This window comes from Pristiophorus japonicus, chromosome 18 (assembly GCF_044704955.1).
Source record: "Pristiophorus japonicus isolate sPriJap1 chromosome 18, sPriJap1.hap1, whole genome shotgun sequence".
NCBI lineage: Eukaryota > Metazoa > Chordata > Chondrichthyes > Pristiophoridae > Pristiophorus > Pristiophorus japonicus.
Genome location: NC_091994.1, coordinates 73465866 through 73483688, shown reverse-complemented (window position 1 = coordinate 73483688; position 17823 = coordinate 73465866). Strand labels below are relative to the sequence as shown.

The 17823-nt window shown below is 45.7% G+C and overlaps 1 protein-coding gene across 4 annotated transcripts in view; it reads right to left on the bottom strand.

Annotated features, from left to right (window-relative positions):
• The window catches only part of nphp4 (nephronophthisis 4), a 516026-nt gene that overhangs the window by 146375 nt on the left and 351828 nt on the right, over positions 1–17823 (bottom strand). For all 4 annotated transcript variants that reach the window (XM_070860148.1, XM_070860151.1, XM_070860149.1 and 1 more), the window contains one exon: positions 5000–5127. In XM_070860148.1, coding sequence (XP_070716249.1) covers positions 5000–5127 — 128 coding nt within the window. The remainder of the gene's footprint in view (positions 1–4999; positions 5128–17823) is intronic.

Genomic DNA, 17823 nt, shown 5'->3' with positions numbered 1-17823 from the left:
CCGAATCTGGGCGGCAACGGGCGGTAGTTCCCATTCTCGGCAGCAAGTGCCATCCTCGGCAAAGTACCGCCAAGGATTGAGTCAGGTCCAGGGAGGGGAAACAGATGAAATTAAAAATTTTCACAAAAACAAATAAATAAATAAAATTCCTTCAGGGAACCCCATAATAAAGAAAAGTGGACTAGCCTTTTTTTGCAGGTCTTCACACTTACCATTGAGATTAGACTTGCCTCCACGCGGCGGTCTTTTACCCTGCTGCAGTGGAAGACCGCCCGGACCAAACTGGCAACTCGGTGGGTGGGAGGACTCTTACGCGCGTTGCACGCCGGCGCACGCCAGCGGGCGGTCCCCAGCAGTCTTCTCTCCCCACCAGCGGGAGGCGTCCACCAAACTCGCTCGGAGGGGAGACCACCCAGGAAACTCGGCGGCAGCGGGTGGTGAGTCCACCAATTTCGGCCCCAATGTGCTCTAAAATAGTCCATTAAAAAACTGGGACAAAATTTGGCAACCTTATCTCCTGATACTTCCACCTTTTGACAGGCAAATGAAATTTAATTCAGAGAAGTGTGAGGTAATGCACTTTGGGAAGGCTAATAAGGAAAGGGTATACACATTAAGCAGTAGGCCACTTAATAGTGTAGATGAACAAAGGGACCTTGGAGTGCTTGTCCACAGATCCCTGAAAGTAGCAGGCCAGGTGGATAGGATGGTTAAGAAGGCATACGGAATGTTTGCCTTTATTGGCCGAGGTATAGAATACAAGAGAAGGGAGGTTAAATTGTATAATAGTTTGGTGAGGCCACAGCTGGAGTACTGTGTGCAGTTATGCTCACCGTATTATAGGAAGGACGTGATTGCACGAGAGAGGGTGCAGAACAGATTTACTAGGATGCTGCCTGGAATGGAGAATCTTAGTTATGAGGACAGATTGGATAGTCTGGGTTTGTTCTCATTGGAACAGAGGAGGTTGAGAGGAGACCTCATTGAGGTGTACAAAATATTGAGGGGCCTGGATATAGTGGATAGCAAGGGCCTATTTCCATTGGTGGAGGGGTCTATTACGAGGGGGCATAGTTTTAAGGTGGTTGGTGGAAGGTTTAGAGGGAATTTGAGGGGAAGCTTCTTTATGCAGAGGGCTGTGGGGATCTGGAACTCACTGCCTGGAAGAGTGGTGGATGCAGAAACCCTCACCACATTTAAGAGGTGGTTGGATGGGCACTTAAAGTGCAGTAACCTGCAGGGTTACGGACCGAGAGCTGGTAAATTGAGATTAGATTGGATAACCTCTTATTGGCCGGCGCAGATATAATGGTAAGTACTGCAGGGAATCGAATACGGCCAGGGTGATCTCCTGGACTAGTTTCGATCGCTTGGATGAGTCGGAGAGGAATTTTCCCAGATTTTTTTCCCCAAAATTGGCCTGGGTTTTTATCTGTTTTTTGCCTCTCTCAGGAGATCACATGGCTCCAACTGGGGTGGAGTGTAGAATGTTTCAGTATAAGGGGTGTCGCAGTTGTGTGGGGCAGACTGGTTAGGCTGGGTGCTCTTTACCTTTCTGCCATTATTCATAGGTTTATATGTAACCTTCAGGGCTGCTGACTAAGGGCCGTGTGGCTCTTTGTCAGCCGGCACGGACACGATGGGCCGAAATGTCCTCCTTCTGTCCTGTAAATTTCTATGTTTCTATGTTCCAGCATGGTCTAATGCAGATCTTAATTCTGCTTTTTCTATTTATGCAGTAGCAAGCACTGAGATGCATTCCACTGTAATTATATTGCAAGGAACTTGTTAATAGACACTGACATTGCATTTTGGGCCTCAGACAGCCACGAAACCTAAGAAATCCTGAGAAATTGGGCTTTAAATAAAATATGTAAGTGCAGACACTGATGATTTCCCCTATGAGTTATTTGCACTGCACCAGAATTTTTGGGTGGGATGAGATTTACTTGAAGTAAACTTTACTAACTGCAAAGCCAGAAAGATATTGATTGGCTTAGATATGTGACACCATTATGTCAATTAGGGAAACGAATATGAAAATATAACATTTTTAAAAGTAATGGAAGATTCACAGCAGTCGGAGAGTATTTTTTAATGTTTTAAGGGCTCAGTCTCTGGTTCATCCTCAAAAGAGTTAGATGGACATTAATTTAAACCCCTGGGCAAAATAAAGGGAATTGTTACACAGATATCTGTACATTAAATCAGACTCAAATAAGAACATATGAACATAAGAAATAGGAGCAGGAGTAGGCCATGCGGCCCCTCAAGCCTGCTCCGCCACTTAATACGATCTTGGCTGATCCGATCATGGACTCAGCTCCAGTTCCCTGCCCGCTCTCCATAACTCCTTATTCCCTTATCGGTTAAGAAACTGTCTATCTCTGTCTTAAATTTATTCAATGTCCCAGCTCCCACAGCTCTCTGAGGCAGTGAATTCCACAGATCCACAACCCTCAGAGATGAAATTTCTCCTCATCTCAGTTTTAAATGGGCAGCCCCTTATTCTAAGATGATGCCCCCTAGTTCTAGTCTCCCCCATCAGTGGAAACATTCTCTCTGCATCCATCTCTTCAAGCCCTCTTATAATCTTATACGTTTCGATAAGATCACTCTCAATCTTCTGAATTCCAATGAGTAGAGGCCCAACCTACTCAACCTTTCCTCATAAGTCAACCCCCTCATCTCCGGAATCAACCTAGTAAACCTTCTCTGAACTGCCTCCAAAGCAAGTATATCCTTTCGTAAATATGGAAACCAAAACTGCACGCAGTATTCCAGATGTGGCCTCACCAATACCCTGTATAAATGTAGCAAGACTTCCCTGCTTTTATACTCCATCCCCTTTGCAATAAAGGCCAAGATTCCATTGGCCTTCCTGACCACTATGTGTACCTGCATATTTACCTTTTGTGTTTCATGCACAAGTACTCCCAGGTCCAGCTGTACTGCAACACTGGCAATCTTTCTCTATTTTAATAATAACTTGCTCTTTGATTTTTTTTCTGCCAAAGTGCATGACCTCACACTTTCCAACATTATATTCCATCTGCCAAATTTTTGCCCACTCACTTACCCTGTCTATGTCCTTTTGCAGATTTTTTGTGTCTTCCTCACACATTGCTTTTCCTCCCATCTTTGTATCGTCAGCAAACTTGGCTACGTTACACTCGATCCCTTCCCCCAAGTCGTTAATATAGATTGTAAATAGTTGGGGTCCCAGCACTGATCCCTGCGGCACCCCAATAGTTACTGATTGCCAACCCGAGAATGAACCATTTATCCCGACTCTCTGTTTTCTGTTAGTTAGCCAATCCTCTATCCATGCTAATATAGTACCCCTAACCCCGTGAACTTTTATCTTGCACAGTAACCTTTTATGTGGCACCTTGTCAAATGCCTTCTAGAAGTCCAAATACACCACATCCACTATCCATGCTAATATATGGTCTTAGTCAACTTACCATTTTAGCAAACAATATAAATATACAATTCTAGGCAGCTGGAAAAGGTGATGCAGATCTTCCACAGTCATTAACATAGAACAGAAATCATTAACATGTCTAGTCCATCAGCAGTGATGTCGCTCTTCATTCCATTTGATTGATTGGCTTATGTAATTGTATTTCGTTTGAATAAATAATTGTTAACTTCGTGGAGTAGTGTTCTGTTGTGTATGCAATAACTCAATAGACTGAATACTGTAAACTCCAAACAGGTACAAACCTGGCTCTACTTTATTAGGGGTCAAAGTGATACATTACAAGATGGCTGGCCTTTTATACATGGGTCGCACACACGTGTGCACAGCCCAGTGACCTCCGACAGTGGTGCCACCTGGTGGCTAATAAACCCAACATACGTACATGACAAGTTCAGACTAGGGGAGCTAGCCTGAATGATTTTTCTTCCTCTCTGAATCCTTAATCTGAAAGTTTTATTTTATTAATGGCATAATAATGCAAGGACATAGATTGGCTGGATTTTCGGTTTGTTGCCGTCTCTGTTTTCGCCCCGGAGGGGCGGCAATAAGCTCTTCCGGGCGGGCGACCAGCTTCCAGAGCCCTGTCGGGGTTATCGGGGCCAGTTTCAAGGGGGCACGAAGCATTACCGCCCGGGAGAGACGAGCCAGTGTGCAACGCCCCTAGTTGCGACGCCGGATTGATTTTTGGCTGCCGCCCGATCCGTAGTGCGCCGCAGAACGCCGTGCTGGGACCACCTGTGAAAGCGGGCGGTCCGAGCTGTAGCGGTTGCAGTGATGTCAGTAATGTCAACCTCAGGTAAGTGTGATTGGTTTTTATTTTATTTTTGTTGCGATTTATGTTGTGGTGGCGTGAGTTATTTATTGAGAATGTTTAGGTGGGTTCCTCCCACACCACCCCCCCCCCCCCCAACTCTCAGGCCTCTCTCAGAGTGCTCCGAGGCTGGCCGTTTAGCTCGGGATTTTCAGTTCCTCAGCTGGCCTAGTACCCTGAGAGAGGTGTGCAACGCCTCCCTTAGCGCCCCGCCCCACACTCAGGGCCCAGCTGCCCAATTTTGCTGACTTAGGTGCAAACTTTACCGTCCCGCCGCCATTACCGCCTCAAAATGAGCAAAGCCAAAAATCCAGCCCCATAAGTCTGGACTCAGAAGAGGACATTTGGCCCATCAAGCCCTCTCCATATATGATAATTCCATCATAGATATTTCTCCCACACTTCACCAATTTCCCTTGTAAAGAACCAAACGGGGTTATTAATACCTTTATACCCCTCTATCCCCTTTTCAATAGGTATCGGCACAGCTCTCTTTTAAACGTATCAACTGACCCTGAATCAACTACCTTCACTGAGCATCTGTTCCACAAAATTTGTTAGACCATCACTGCTGAAGAACTCTACAATAGCCAGCCCATCAAAATGTAGTGAAACATTTCATAATTTCAGGTTGCATTGTTATTTCTGGTGGTATACTCTGCAAAGATTCAGATCGGCTTCAATATGATGTAGATTCTTACCCTCCAATCTCCGTTCCCAGAGTGATGATTGACGTATGCACTGGAGTGAAAGGCAATTCTTGCAACTGTTCATCTGTTGGAGACTCTGAACCAGCACTGGAGTCCTTATAAACGATATGCGGAGCTTCCTAGAAATACACAGGAAACAGGTTCTATTGATAACAGTTTTCAACATTCAAAAAATGTAGGATATAGACTGTAGGCCTAGATTGTCTGAGAGACTTGCCCCATTATACTGGCTCAGCTTCGTTATCTGGACCCTTGAACAGCACAAAGGAAAGAGGAAATTCTGGAGTAAGTGACTTATAACATCCCTTATCGTGTTCCATACTTTCCTGCGCCTCTCCGCCATTACCTTGTGTCGATAACAGTTGGAAGCTAATTTTCATAGCCCCACCCCTACTGAAAATATTGGCCATTACGATTTGACTCCCGCCATTTTTCGCACCGCTGCCACTTAGGCTTGTAAATAATGGTGCCAGTGTCTTGGCAGCAGCATGTTTAATAGCTAACACATCAGGGGAGAACTTTAAGCCCCCACCCGCCACCACGATGGGTAGAAGTTTGGGGGAGTGGAGATTAAAAATTAAAACTGGTTAAGGCGACCCCAACCCACCGCATATTGCCACCCTGTTAACGTATTTGTGCAATGGCCGGGGAAAAGGTGGCCGCACCGCTTCCCATTCGCCGCCATCCTCACTGTGGCCTGTTCTAAATACAGAGGAACATATCAACGTCGAGATCGCCGCGCTTGATATACAAGCTAATTTGCCAATCTCGCCACTGCAGCAACATTTGGGCCAATCCTTCACAGCACATTCTCTCTCCTTCTGCCCATTCCATAACAACCTCTCCCATTGTTGGGTTCCATGCACATGACACATCAGGGAGCAGCTCCATGGGGACTCTGCCAATCAGAAACTGCAACAGGCCTGGTTACCAATCTGAACTGGAGGAAGTCACGGTCAACTTCCAACTAGAGTGTACCCAATCAACACCAACTTTCCCAAAAATCAAGCACCTCAGATCAACTAAATATCTGGCCCGAAATACAAACCCAGAGGATTCTCTTCATATCAGCTTCTTGTAACCATTTGTCTCAGGAGCAGGCTCCCTGGTGCAAGGGAACCCTGTAAAGAATTCAAATGAAAGGAAATCAAATCTAAATTACACTACCTTCTATAAGGTAGGAGTTCATTGTTTGCTGTTTTGATGCTCTATACCTGAGAGAGTACTTCGTACTGAAAGACCTTCCCTCCACACTATCTTTCTCCTTCAAGTTTTTTCTTAACAGATCTTTATATTCTTCAGCAAAATGGCATCATATAAATATTTCCATGGTATTCATGAATTTTCCTGTTGGGCAGTTATAGAAATAATTTAGGAACGTGGATCACCAGGAAAACTACAGACCCACATTACGCAGGAAAAGCCTGATCATGGTTTGGGAATACAATCAAACAGCAAGGACACAGTGCAATGGTGCTATCTCACCTCACTGTTATTTTTGGCCCAAGTTTCCACATGATTTGCGCCTGATTTTTAGGAGCAACTGGTGAAGAACGGACTATCTTAGAAATCGCAATTCTCCACATTTTTTTTTCTGCAGTTCTAGTCAGGTAGAACAGTTCTACTTTGGAACAGAATTTTTTCTTCAAAAGGGAGCGTGTCCGGCCACTGACGCCTGATTTCAAAGTTTCCACAGTGAAAACGTACTCCAAACTAACTTAGGAGCAAGTGAAGATTTTTGTAGAACTGAAAAAACCTGTTCTACACATTAAAAAATCAGGCGCAGGTTACAAATTAGGCGTCCAGAACGAGGTGGGGCGGGGGGGGGGAAGGGAACTCATTAAATTCTACAATAAATCCTTATTTATACTTCTACAAATATTATACAAATAAATCCAACCTGAATAAACATTTATAAGCCAAGAAAAGATTAAATAAACCATCTTCCTACCTGTGTGAAAGTGCTTCAGGCACGGAGAATTCTGCAGCCGTTCGTTCCCGCGGGGGAGGGGGGAAGGAGACAGTGAGAAGGCTGAAAGTGCTGATGTGCTGATGGCAATGTGCTTTTATTTAAAAAATGTTCAAAAATGAAACAGCTACAAAGAACTACAAAAATGGGCGAGTGCCAATGTTTTTTTCACACTGCGCGTGCGCGAACGCTCCAACGCGCACGCACAGCGTTGCCGGCAGGAAAAAATCTAATTTAAATAGTACCCGCCCCCTCCCACTTACAAAATCGGCGCGAGTGTAGGCTCCGCCCCCCTGGGCGCCGCGCCAGGCAGACAAGGAGCTGCAGAATGCTCTAGAATCGCGAGGTTTTTTAGGCGCCGTTTTAGGCGCGAAAAACGGGCGCCCAGCTCGGAGGGGCGCCCGTTTTTTATCGTGTGGAAACTTGGGCCCCTAGAATTGTATTCTGCAGTGACCCAGCATCCATCTTTATGCACTGTCAGCTCTGCATAGGGGAGTGTTACCTCAGACTGATTCAGAGATCACCAGCTCCATTGTCCCGGTAACTATACTTCACAGCTGAAGAGGCTCGGTCACCAGAAGAGCCGGAACTTTAAATACCCGACCCCCTCGGGTATATTCAGCACAGGAGCAGAGTGCAGCCTCACTGCAATTTTTGAAACTGTGCTATTTTGAAAGAGTTGGAGTTTTATGACCTTGCCACGCCAGTAGCCTGTAATCACATTGGATGCTGCTGGTAGTTTGTTTACATCCAGGAAATTCAGATTTTTTTCTAAATACAGAATTTCAGTGTGATGGTGCTTCTAAGTGCTCCAACAAATAATTTAATGACATTGCTGTGCTGGTGTGCATGTCACTGCAACTAATCATCCATTAGAGGTGCGCATTGGGGATGCTGTTACACAATCTAGTTCTACGTACCAGTATTTCTGTAGAGGAAAAGGTAATATTGTATGAAGGAAAGAGCGAGCGACTAACAACTCCCTGTGTGCTGTTTGCAAACAGTTTTCCAACTCAACGGTCCTATTGCATAATGGTGATTAATGGTGCAAACCACATTCGACTCCCAGCTCATTAATCATAGATACACTGCATCTCGGTTGTGATATCCATGCTGGCTCATGGAGTTTAACCATTTTGAATGAGCGATACAGAATCGTCATTATTTTTATTTATCGGAAATACACTTGGGCATCTTCGTTCTATAATAATCTTGAATAAAAATCATTCTTTTTTTTTAAAAAAAAGGAAGTGTTTGGTTTGGGATAGAACTGATAAACACTGTGGCACGGCTATACGGCACTCCACGTGGTGTTAGTGCATGATCAATGGCCATTTTATTGGGCATAGCTGAACCTCAATCTTCAAAAGGCTAGACTTCTTTAGTGGCTGAATGTACAGCACAGCTACCAGTTCAGGCCAACATCCCCAGCATCGAAGCATTGACCACGCTCGATCAGCTCCAATGGACGGGCCACATGCTGATATTAGACTCCCAAAACAAGAGCTCTACTCAGAGCTCCGACATGGCAAGTGAGTCCAAAGTGGGCAGAGGAAACGCTTCAAGGACACCCTCAAAACCTCCTTGAAAAAGTGCAACATCCCCACCGACACCTGAGAATCCCCAAGACCGCTCAAAATGGAGGAGAAGCATCGGGAAGGTGCCAAACACCTTTGAGTCTCTTCGTTCGGAACAAGCGGAAGCCAAGTGCAAGCAGCGGAAGGAGCGTACAACAAATTAAGCACCCCACCCACCCGTCCCTTCAACCACCACCTGCCCCACTTGTGAGAGAGACTGTAGGTCCCGCATTGGTCTCATCAGTCACCTGAGATCTCATAGTGTGGAAGTAAGTCATCCTCGACTTCGAGGGGCTGCCTTAAGAAGAAGGCAGCTGCATTATCAGTTCCACCCGGTCAGTGCCTCCCTTTTACTGCCTGGCTCCTGAACAGTGTGCATGCCTTTTTTCTGTGTACAAAGGTATCTTCCCAACAGTTCAAATGTAAATGTTTAGAGACTAGGAGCATTTGCACTTTCTAAACTTTTATGCCAACTCTGGATAGGTTTACAAAGTGCCCAAGGGGTTCAAGAGACTCACTGAGCGCATTTTAAACCAGATTTGACTGGAGTTAAAGCCAATGCGGTGTCGAACCCAAGTGAAGTGAGAGTGAAATGTTCAGGGTCCTTTACAGCCTCCAAGCAAGGTCGCGTTATGCCCAACTCCAGGTTTTACACTGCAACTTTAGCATTTATGAACAGCAAACATTGCTTTGTAGCAACTCTAAAGTTCCAGTATTAACTCACCTTGTGATTGTTTCCAGAAAATTAGGACATTTGATATCCAATGTTCTGATCTCCTCACCTGAAGGTATTGAGGCATGTTGGGATACTTTTCTATGTGTGTGCCAGTTGCTCTCCAGTACCTCACTCAGGGGAGCCTCGACCTAGTGCCTGTAGGCGATTTGACTATAGGGGCATCCTTGCACAAATCTACACACGAGCTCTTGCTAAGGGGTCAATAGGCAGTAAACAGCAGCAAGAACCCTGTTTGGAATTTTCCCCTTCCCAGGCCCAAGTGCAGTTGTGGTCACCACATTACAGGAAAGACGTGATTGCTCTAGAGAGGGTACAGAGGAGATTTACGAGGATGTTGCCTGGACTGGAGAATTTTAGCTACGAGGAAAGATTGGATAGGCTGGATTTGTTTTCTTCGGAACATAGGAGGCTGAGGGAAGATCTTATTGAGGTGTTTAAAATTATGAGGGGCCGAGAAAGAGTAGATAGGATGGACCTATTTCTCTTAGCAGAGGGGTCAAGAACCAGGGGGCATACATTTAAAGTAATTGGTAGGAGGTTTAGAGGGGCTTTTAGAGGAAATGTCTTCACCCAGAGGGTGGTGGGGGTCTGGAACTCACTGCCTGAAAGGGTGGTAGAGGCAGAAACCCTCAGCACATTTAAATAGTAATTGAATGTGCACTTGAGGTACCATAACCTACAGGGCTACGGACCAAGAGCTGGAAAGTGGGATTTGGCTGCATAGCTCTTTGTTGGCTGGCATGGACACAATGGGCCAAAACGGCCTCCTTCCATGCTGTAAATTTCCATGATTTTATGATTCTATGATTCTAAGTGGTGAAGCCAATTTTTGCACCCCCTCTGCTACCCTGGCTGAAACCAGCTCGCTCACTGCAAACCACTGCTCAATCCTGGTATCTTACTGGGCTATATGGCTCAGTTACACACTGCTTTCGCTAGCTTATCCAGTGGGGAGCTACATTTCCAGAGTATTCAACATGATACAATTCAGTTCCTGAAAATTAAGTTTTTCTGCCTGATTAATGCGATCTCAATCAGGTTTAGTCTGTACATTGTAGTGCCCATATACAGACAAGGCAAACACTATTTTAGTCATGTCACTAGTTCTATAAACTTATGCTTTAAATATCTGCTTTTTCAAGGGTTCATTCATAACTGTCGCCATAATCAGGCCAATAGATTATTCTTTTTCCTACTCCATTCACAAAGCATTATTTCCTAAATATAGCGATTTTCCTCTGTTAAATCAAGTGCTATAAAGGTGAATCTTGCATCCTTGTGTCCACTTCCCCCTGCATCCGGGGTCGAGCAGTCAGTCGAGGAGGCGGGAGCTCGGAGCAGCGCGAGTCCGGGGTCGGCGAGAGGCGTGCCGGTGCAGCTACAGGGAGAAGGCAAAAAAACAAAGGTGACGTCACAGCCTAGGGGGTAAGTGATTGGCTGGTGATTGGTGAGTAGCTTTTCTTTTTCTTCTTATATTGGTCAGTAACTTTTAACATTGTTATTACCAGTTTAAGTGTATCTAAGGGTTAAGACATGGCAGGAGAGCTCAGTCGGGTGTTATGCTCCTCCTGTACCATGTGGGAACTCAGGGACGCTTCCGGTGTCCCTGACGACTATGTGTGCGGGAAGTGTATCCGCCTCCAGCTCCTGACGGTCCGCGTTACGGAATTGGAGCTGAGGGTGGATTTACTCTGGAGCATCCACGATGCTGAGAATGACGTGAGTATCACGTGTAGTGAGTTGGTCTTACCGCAGGGAAAGGGTCCACAGCCAGATAGGGAATGGAAGACCAGCAGGAAGAGTAGAGCAAGGAAGGTAGTGCAGGGGTCCCCTGCGGTCATCCCCCTGCAAAACAGATACACCGCTTTGGGTACTGTTGAGGGGAATGACTCATCAGGGGAGGGCAGCAGCAGCCAAGTTCATGGCACCATGGCTGGCTCTGCTGCACAGGAGGGCAAGAAAAAGAGTGGGAGAGCGATAGTGATAGGGGATTCAATTGTGAGGGGAATAGATAGGCGTTTCTGCGGCCGCAACCGAGACTCCAGGATGGTATGTTGCCTCCCTGGTGCAAGGGTCAAGGATGTCTCGGAGTGGGTGCAGGACATTCTGAAATGGGAGGGAGAACAGCCAGTTGTCGTGGTGCACATTGGTACCAACGACATAGGCAAAAAAAGGGATGAGGTCCTACGAAACGAATTTAAGGAGCTAGGAGCTAAATTAAAAAGTAGGACCTCAAAAGTAGTAATCTCGGGATTGCTACCAGTGCCACGTGATAGTCAGAGTAGGAATCGCAGGATAGCGCAGATGAATACGTGGCTTGAGCAGTGGTGCAGCAGGGAGGGATTCAAATTCCTGGGGCATTGGGACCGGTTCTGGGGGAGGTGGGACCAGTACAAACCGGACGGTCTGCACCTGGGCAGGACTGGAACCAATGTCCTAGGGGGAGTGTTTGCTAGTGCTGTTGGGGAGGATTTAAACTAATATGGCAGGGGGATGGGAACCAATGCAGGGAGACAGAGGGAAACAAAAAGGAGCCAAAAGCAAAAGACAGAAAGGAGATGAGGAAAAGTGTAGGGCAGAGAAACCCAAGGCAAAGAACAAAAAGGGCCACTGTACAGCAAAATTCTAAAAGGACAAAGGGTGTTAATAAAACAAGCCTGAAGGCTTTGTGTCTTAATGCAAGGAGTATCCGCAATAAGGTGGATGAATTAATTGTGCAAATAGATGTTGACAAATATGATGTGATTGGGATTACGGAGACGTGGCTCCAGGATGATCAGGGCTGGGAACTCAACATTCAGGGGTATTCAACATTCAGGAAGGATAGAATAAAAGGAAAAGGAGGTGGGGTAGCATTGCTGGTTAAAGAGGAGATTAATGCAATAGTTAGGAAAGACATTAGCTTGGATGATGTGGAATCTATATGGGTAGAGCTGCAGAACACCAAAGGGCAAAAAACGTTAGTAGGAGTTGTGTACAGACCTCCAAACAGTAATAGGGATGTTGGGGAGGGCATCAAACAGGAAATTAGGGGTGCATGCAATAAAGGTGTAGCAGTTATAATGGGTGACTTTAATATGCACATAGATTGGGCTAGCCAAACTGGAAGCAATACGGTGGAGGAGGATTTCCTGGAGTGCATAAGGGATGGTTTTCTAGACCAATATGTTGAGGAACCAACTAGGGGGGAGGCCATCTTAGACTGGGTGTTGTGTAATGAGAGAGGATTAATTAGCAATCTCATTGTGCGAGGCCCCTTGGGGAAGAGTGACCATAATATGGTGGAATTCTGCATTAGGATGGAGAATGAAACAGTAATTTCAGAGACCATGGTCCAGAACTTAAAGAAGGGTAACTTTGAAGGTATGAGGCGTGAATTGGCTAGGATAGATTGGCGAATGATACTTAGGGGGTTGACTGTGGATGGGCAATGGCAGACATTTAGAGACCGCATGGATGAACTACAACAATTGTACATTCCTGTCTGGCGTAAAAATAAAAAGGGGAAGGTGGCTCAACCGTGGCTATCTAGGGAAATCAGGGATAGTATTAAAGCCAAGGAAGTGGCATACAAATTGGCCAGAAATAGCAGCGAACCTGGGGACTGGGAGAAATTTAGAACTCAGCAGAGGAGGACAAAGGGTTTGATTAGGACAGGGAAAATGGAGTACGAGAAGAAGCTTGCAGGGAACATTAAGGCGGATTGCAAAAGTTTCTATAGGTATGTAAAGAGAAAAAGGTTGGTGAAGACAAACGTAGGTCCCCTGCAGTCAGAATCAGGGGAAGTCATAACGGGGAACAAAGAAATGGCGGATCAATTGAACAAGTACTTTGGTTCGGTATTCACTAAGGAGGATACAAACAACCTTCCGGATATAAAAGGGGTCAGAGGGTCTAGTAAGGAAGAGGAACTGAGGGAAATCTTTATTAGTCGGGAAATTGTGTTGGGGAAATTGATGGGATTGAAGGCAGATAAATCCCCAGGGCCTGATGGCCTGCATCCTAGAGTACTTAAGGAGGTGGCCTTGGAAATAGCGGATGCATTGACAGTCATTTTCCAACATTCCATTGACTCTGGATCAGTTCCTATGGAGTGGAGGGTAGCCAATGTAACCCCACTTTTTAAAAAAGGAGGGAGAGAGAAAACAGGGAATTATAGACCGGTCAGCCTGACCTCAGTAGTGGGTAAAATGATGGAATCAATTATTAAGGATGTCATAGCAGTGCATCTGGAAAATGGTGACATGATAGGTCCAAGTCAGCATGGATTTGTGAAAGGGAAATCATGCTTGACAAATCTTCTGGAATTTTTTGAGGATGTTTCCAGTAAAGTGGACAAAGGAGAACCAGTTGATGTGGTATATTTGGACTTTCAGAAGGCTTTCGACAAGGTCCTACACAAGAGATTAATGTGCAAAGTTAAAGCACATGGGATTGGGGGTAGTGTGCTGACGTGGATTGAGAACTGGTTGTCAGACAGGAAGCAAAGAGTAGGAGTAAACGGGTACTTTGCAGAATGGCAGGCAGTGACTAGTGGAGTGCCGCAAGGTTCTGTGCTGGGGCCCCAGCTGTTTACATTGTACATTAATGATTTAGACGAGGGGATTAAATGCAGTATCTCCAAATTTGCGGATGATACTAAGTTGGGTGGCAGTGTGAGCTGCGAGGAGGATGCTATTAGGCTGCAGAGTGACTTGGATAGGTTAGGTGAGTGGGCAAATGCATGGCAGATGAAGTATAATGTGGATAAATGTGAGGTTATCCACTTTGGTGGTAAAAACAGAGAGACAGACTATTATCTGAATGGTGACAGATTAGGAAAAGGGAAGGTGCAACGAGACCTGGGTGTCATGGTACATCAGTCATTGAAGGTTGGCATGCAGGTACAGCAGGCGGTTAAGAAAGCAAATGGCATGTTGGCCTTCATAGCGAGGGGATTTGAATACAGGGGCAGGGAGGTGTTGCTACAGTTGTACAGGGCCTTGGTGAGGCCACACCTGGAGTATTGTGTACAGTTTTGGTCTCCTAACTTGAGGAAGGACATTCTTGCTATTGAGGGAGTGCAGCGAAGGTTCACCAGACTGATTCCCGGGATGGCGGGACTGACCTATCAAGAAAGATTGGATCAATTGGGCTTGTATTCACTGGAGTTCAGAAGAATGAGAGGGGACCTCATAGAAACGTTTAAAATTCTGACGGGTTTAGACAGGTTAGATGCAGAAAGAATGTTCCCAATGTTGGGGAAGTCCAGAACCAGGGGTCACAGTCTGAGGATAAGGGGTAAGCCATTTAGGACCGAGATGAGGAGAAACTTCTTCACCCAGAGAGTGGTGAACCTGTGGAATTCTCTACCACAGAAAGTAGTTGAGGCCAATTCACTAAATATATTCAAAAGGGAGTTAGATGAAGTCCTTACTACTCGGGGGATCAAGGATTATGGCGAGAAAGCAGGAAGGGGGTACTGAAGTTTCATGTTCAGCCATGAACTCATTGAATGGCGGTGCAGGCTAGAAGGGCTGAACGGCCTGCTCCTGCACCTATTTTCTATGTTTCTATGTTTCTATGACCAGCTCCAAAATATCTGCTGCCAAAAAATCTGCCGCTGACAGTGCCAAAACGTTGGGGGAAATTTAAACTTACCGATTATGCCCCAAAAAATTGCTGGGCGCCAAAAAAACACGCCCAATGATGGTGGAAATTGCCCCCTATATATTATGATGCACAAAGTATCACAATTGTGTGGGACAGGCTGGGTAGACCAGAAGGTCATTTCCTGCCCATCACTGTTCGTGTGAATGGATGGGAAATCGGGAGCTGTGCCGTCACAGATTTGCTACATGGGGCCCGAAATTGGTGGATTTACCGTCCGCTGCCGCCGAGTTTTCTCAGTGGTCTCCCTGCTTTCTGGACGGTCTCCCCTCCGAGTGAGTTTGGTGAAGGCCTCTCACCGGTGAGGAGAGAAGACCGCTGGGTACCGACCGCTGGTGTGCGCCGCCCAGAAGAGTCCTCCTGCCCGCTGAGCTACCAGTTTGGTCCGGGCGGTCCTCTACTGCAGCAGGGGAAAAGACCACCGTGTAGAGGTAGGTCTAACCTCAACTGTAAGTGTGAAGACCTGCAAAAAATGGTTAGTCCACTTCTTTCCTTTAATTTTTTTGCTAGGATTCAGATGGATGGGGTCCCCTGAAGAATTTGTAGTGCTTTTTTTAATGTTTTGAACATTTTTTTTTGTCAACAGTTCTCCCCTCCCCGACTCAATTCTTGGCAGTACTTTGCCGAGGATTGTATTTTCCGCCGAGAATGGGAGCTACCGCCCGCTGCTACCCAGAATCGGGGCGTAAATCCCATTTTTGCCGCCGGGCGGTCTTCACAGATTTTTCCATGAAACTTCCACCCAAAGTACCGTCAGGATCTCAGCGGTCCTTTGGACAGTACTTGGGTGGAACTTAGCATTCACCAATTTCGGGCCCATGGTCTCGGTGGGCGTGGCTCCACACCAGAAGCACAGAAGTGCAATATTTACCCCACAGTGTCTTACTGCTTGCACCTGTCTGAATTCTACCTTTCCCGAATTTACTGTCAGAGTTTCTCTCTCCCAGGATTTCTCATTTTTATTTATTCTCAACGATCTGATTCTGTCCCATGCCTCGATTTTGCAAATTCTCATCCTGATTTACAAATCTCTCCATGGCCTCGCCCTGCCCTTTTTCTGTAATCTTCTCCAGCCCACACCCCTCCAAAATGTCTCCACTCCTGCAATTCTGGCCTCTTAAGCATCCCTGATTTTAATCGCTCAACCATTGGCGGCCGTGCCTTCAGCTACCTGGGCCCCAAGCTCTGGAATTCTCTCCGTAAACCTCTCTGCCTCCTTACCTCTCTCTCCTGCAATACGCTCCTTAAAACGTACCTCTTGGACCAAGCTTTTGGTCATCTGCCGTAATATCCCCTTATGTGGCCGAGTGTTAAATTCTGTCTGATAACGCCCGTGAAGCGCCTTGGGATGTTTTACGACATTAAAAGGTGCTTTATAAATTCAAGTTGTTGTTGTTGTCTTCCTTTTGCTCTTTTTCTATTCTATTTGTTTCTACCAAACACTGCCACCGTCTATCTTTCTCACTCAACCCTTTTTGATTTCTGATCTTCAGTATCTTTCCCCTGCGCCTCGATATCTGCTATTTAAGGTTTCCTCCTTTTTTTTTCTCTTCTTGATCACATCATTCAACATCACTCTCTCGTGTCCTTCTTGTGCAATATTTATCATTCAGCGCCTCCCTTTGAGTCTCCTTAGCTCCTTCGCAAGCTTTACCCTGTCTTTTCCCCCTTTCAAGACGAGTATCATTGAAGGTTTTCTTTGTGTTCAGACGTCATATTGCCTCCCAGCTCTGCTCTGATGTCAGCTTCCACCGTACAGCTCTGTTTAAAATGAGGTTGCCCTGTGGGAATTTGTGCTCGCACAGGCGAGTTTGTTGTGCCACACTAGACATCAGATCTGCTCTCTCTATAACACTAAATTTCAGTTTTCACGCCTACTGAGCCCTAACAAGGTTGGCCTCAAAATGCACTGGGTTCAAATTGTTTATAAAGCACAAATAATATGTTATTGCTTTCTGCTTCAAGCATACACTCAGTACCCTTGTGATTTTCCTGACAGTTATAGATGGCTCCTATTAGATTATAATTTACCAGTTAATACCTGTGGCCTTGATCCTGGACAAAAAAAAGAGTAAACATAATTTTTAAAGTATATTAAAATTAATTGTATTTGATTTGCTTTCCACATAAACTTGTTTTTAAAATTTCTGCGTCTAATATCTGGCTTGCAATCCTCAGATTATTACACTCAATTGTGGTTCTTTAGTGATTCCTTCCATTGCTTTAAAATGTTTAGTTGAGCAAAATTCCATTAACCTGGAGATGTTTATTTTTAAAAGTGAATTTTTCTGAAAGCAATCGACAAATCCATTGTATCTTTTCTGAAAAAGGAGTTTGAAGGGGGCACTTGCCGAATTCTGGTGCATGTGTGTGGCTGGGAGGAGGGAAGGATATGCGCAATACAGCCCAAGGCTGGCATGGGACCGGGGTGAGGGGAATGGAAGTGAGTCCAGGGCTAGAGTGAGGCCCCCGAGGTGACAGCGGCACTGAGCTAGGGCTGGCAAAAGGCCCAGAATTGTTGGCAACGTGCTGCAGTGCAGTTAGGGTTCAACTCAGAATATTGCAACTCAGCTGGGTGAGGTCGTCCACGAACTATCAGGAGAGGGTCTACACAAAGTCAGGGATATGCATGGGGGCCAATAGGTACATGCATGGCAGTGGGGAAGTCATTATAGTAATTGGAAGATGGAATGGATGAAATATTTTTACGTGTTTACATTGTTGTGAATTTTATTTTTTTTAGGAGTGGCTGGGCATCTGTCACTGCGACTGAATACAAACATAGAAATTTACAGAGCAGAAAGAGTCCATTTCGGCCCATCGTGTCCGTGCTGGCCAACAAAGAAACGCACGGCCCTTGCACCTTGGTGAATTGTTTTCTTGC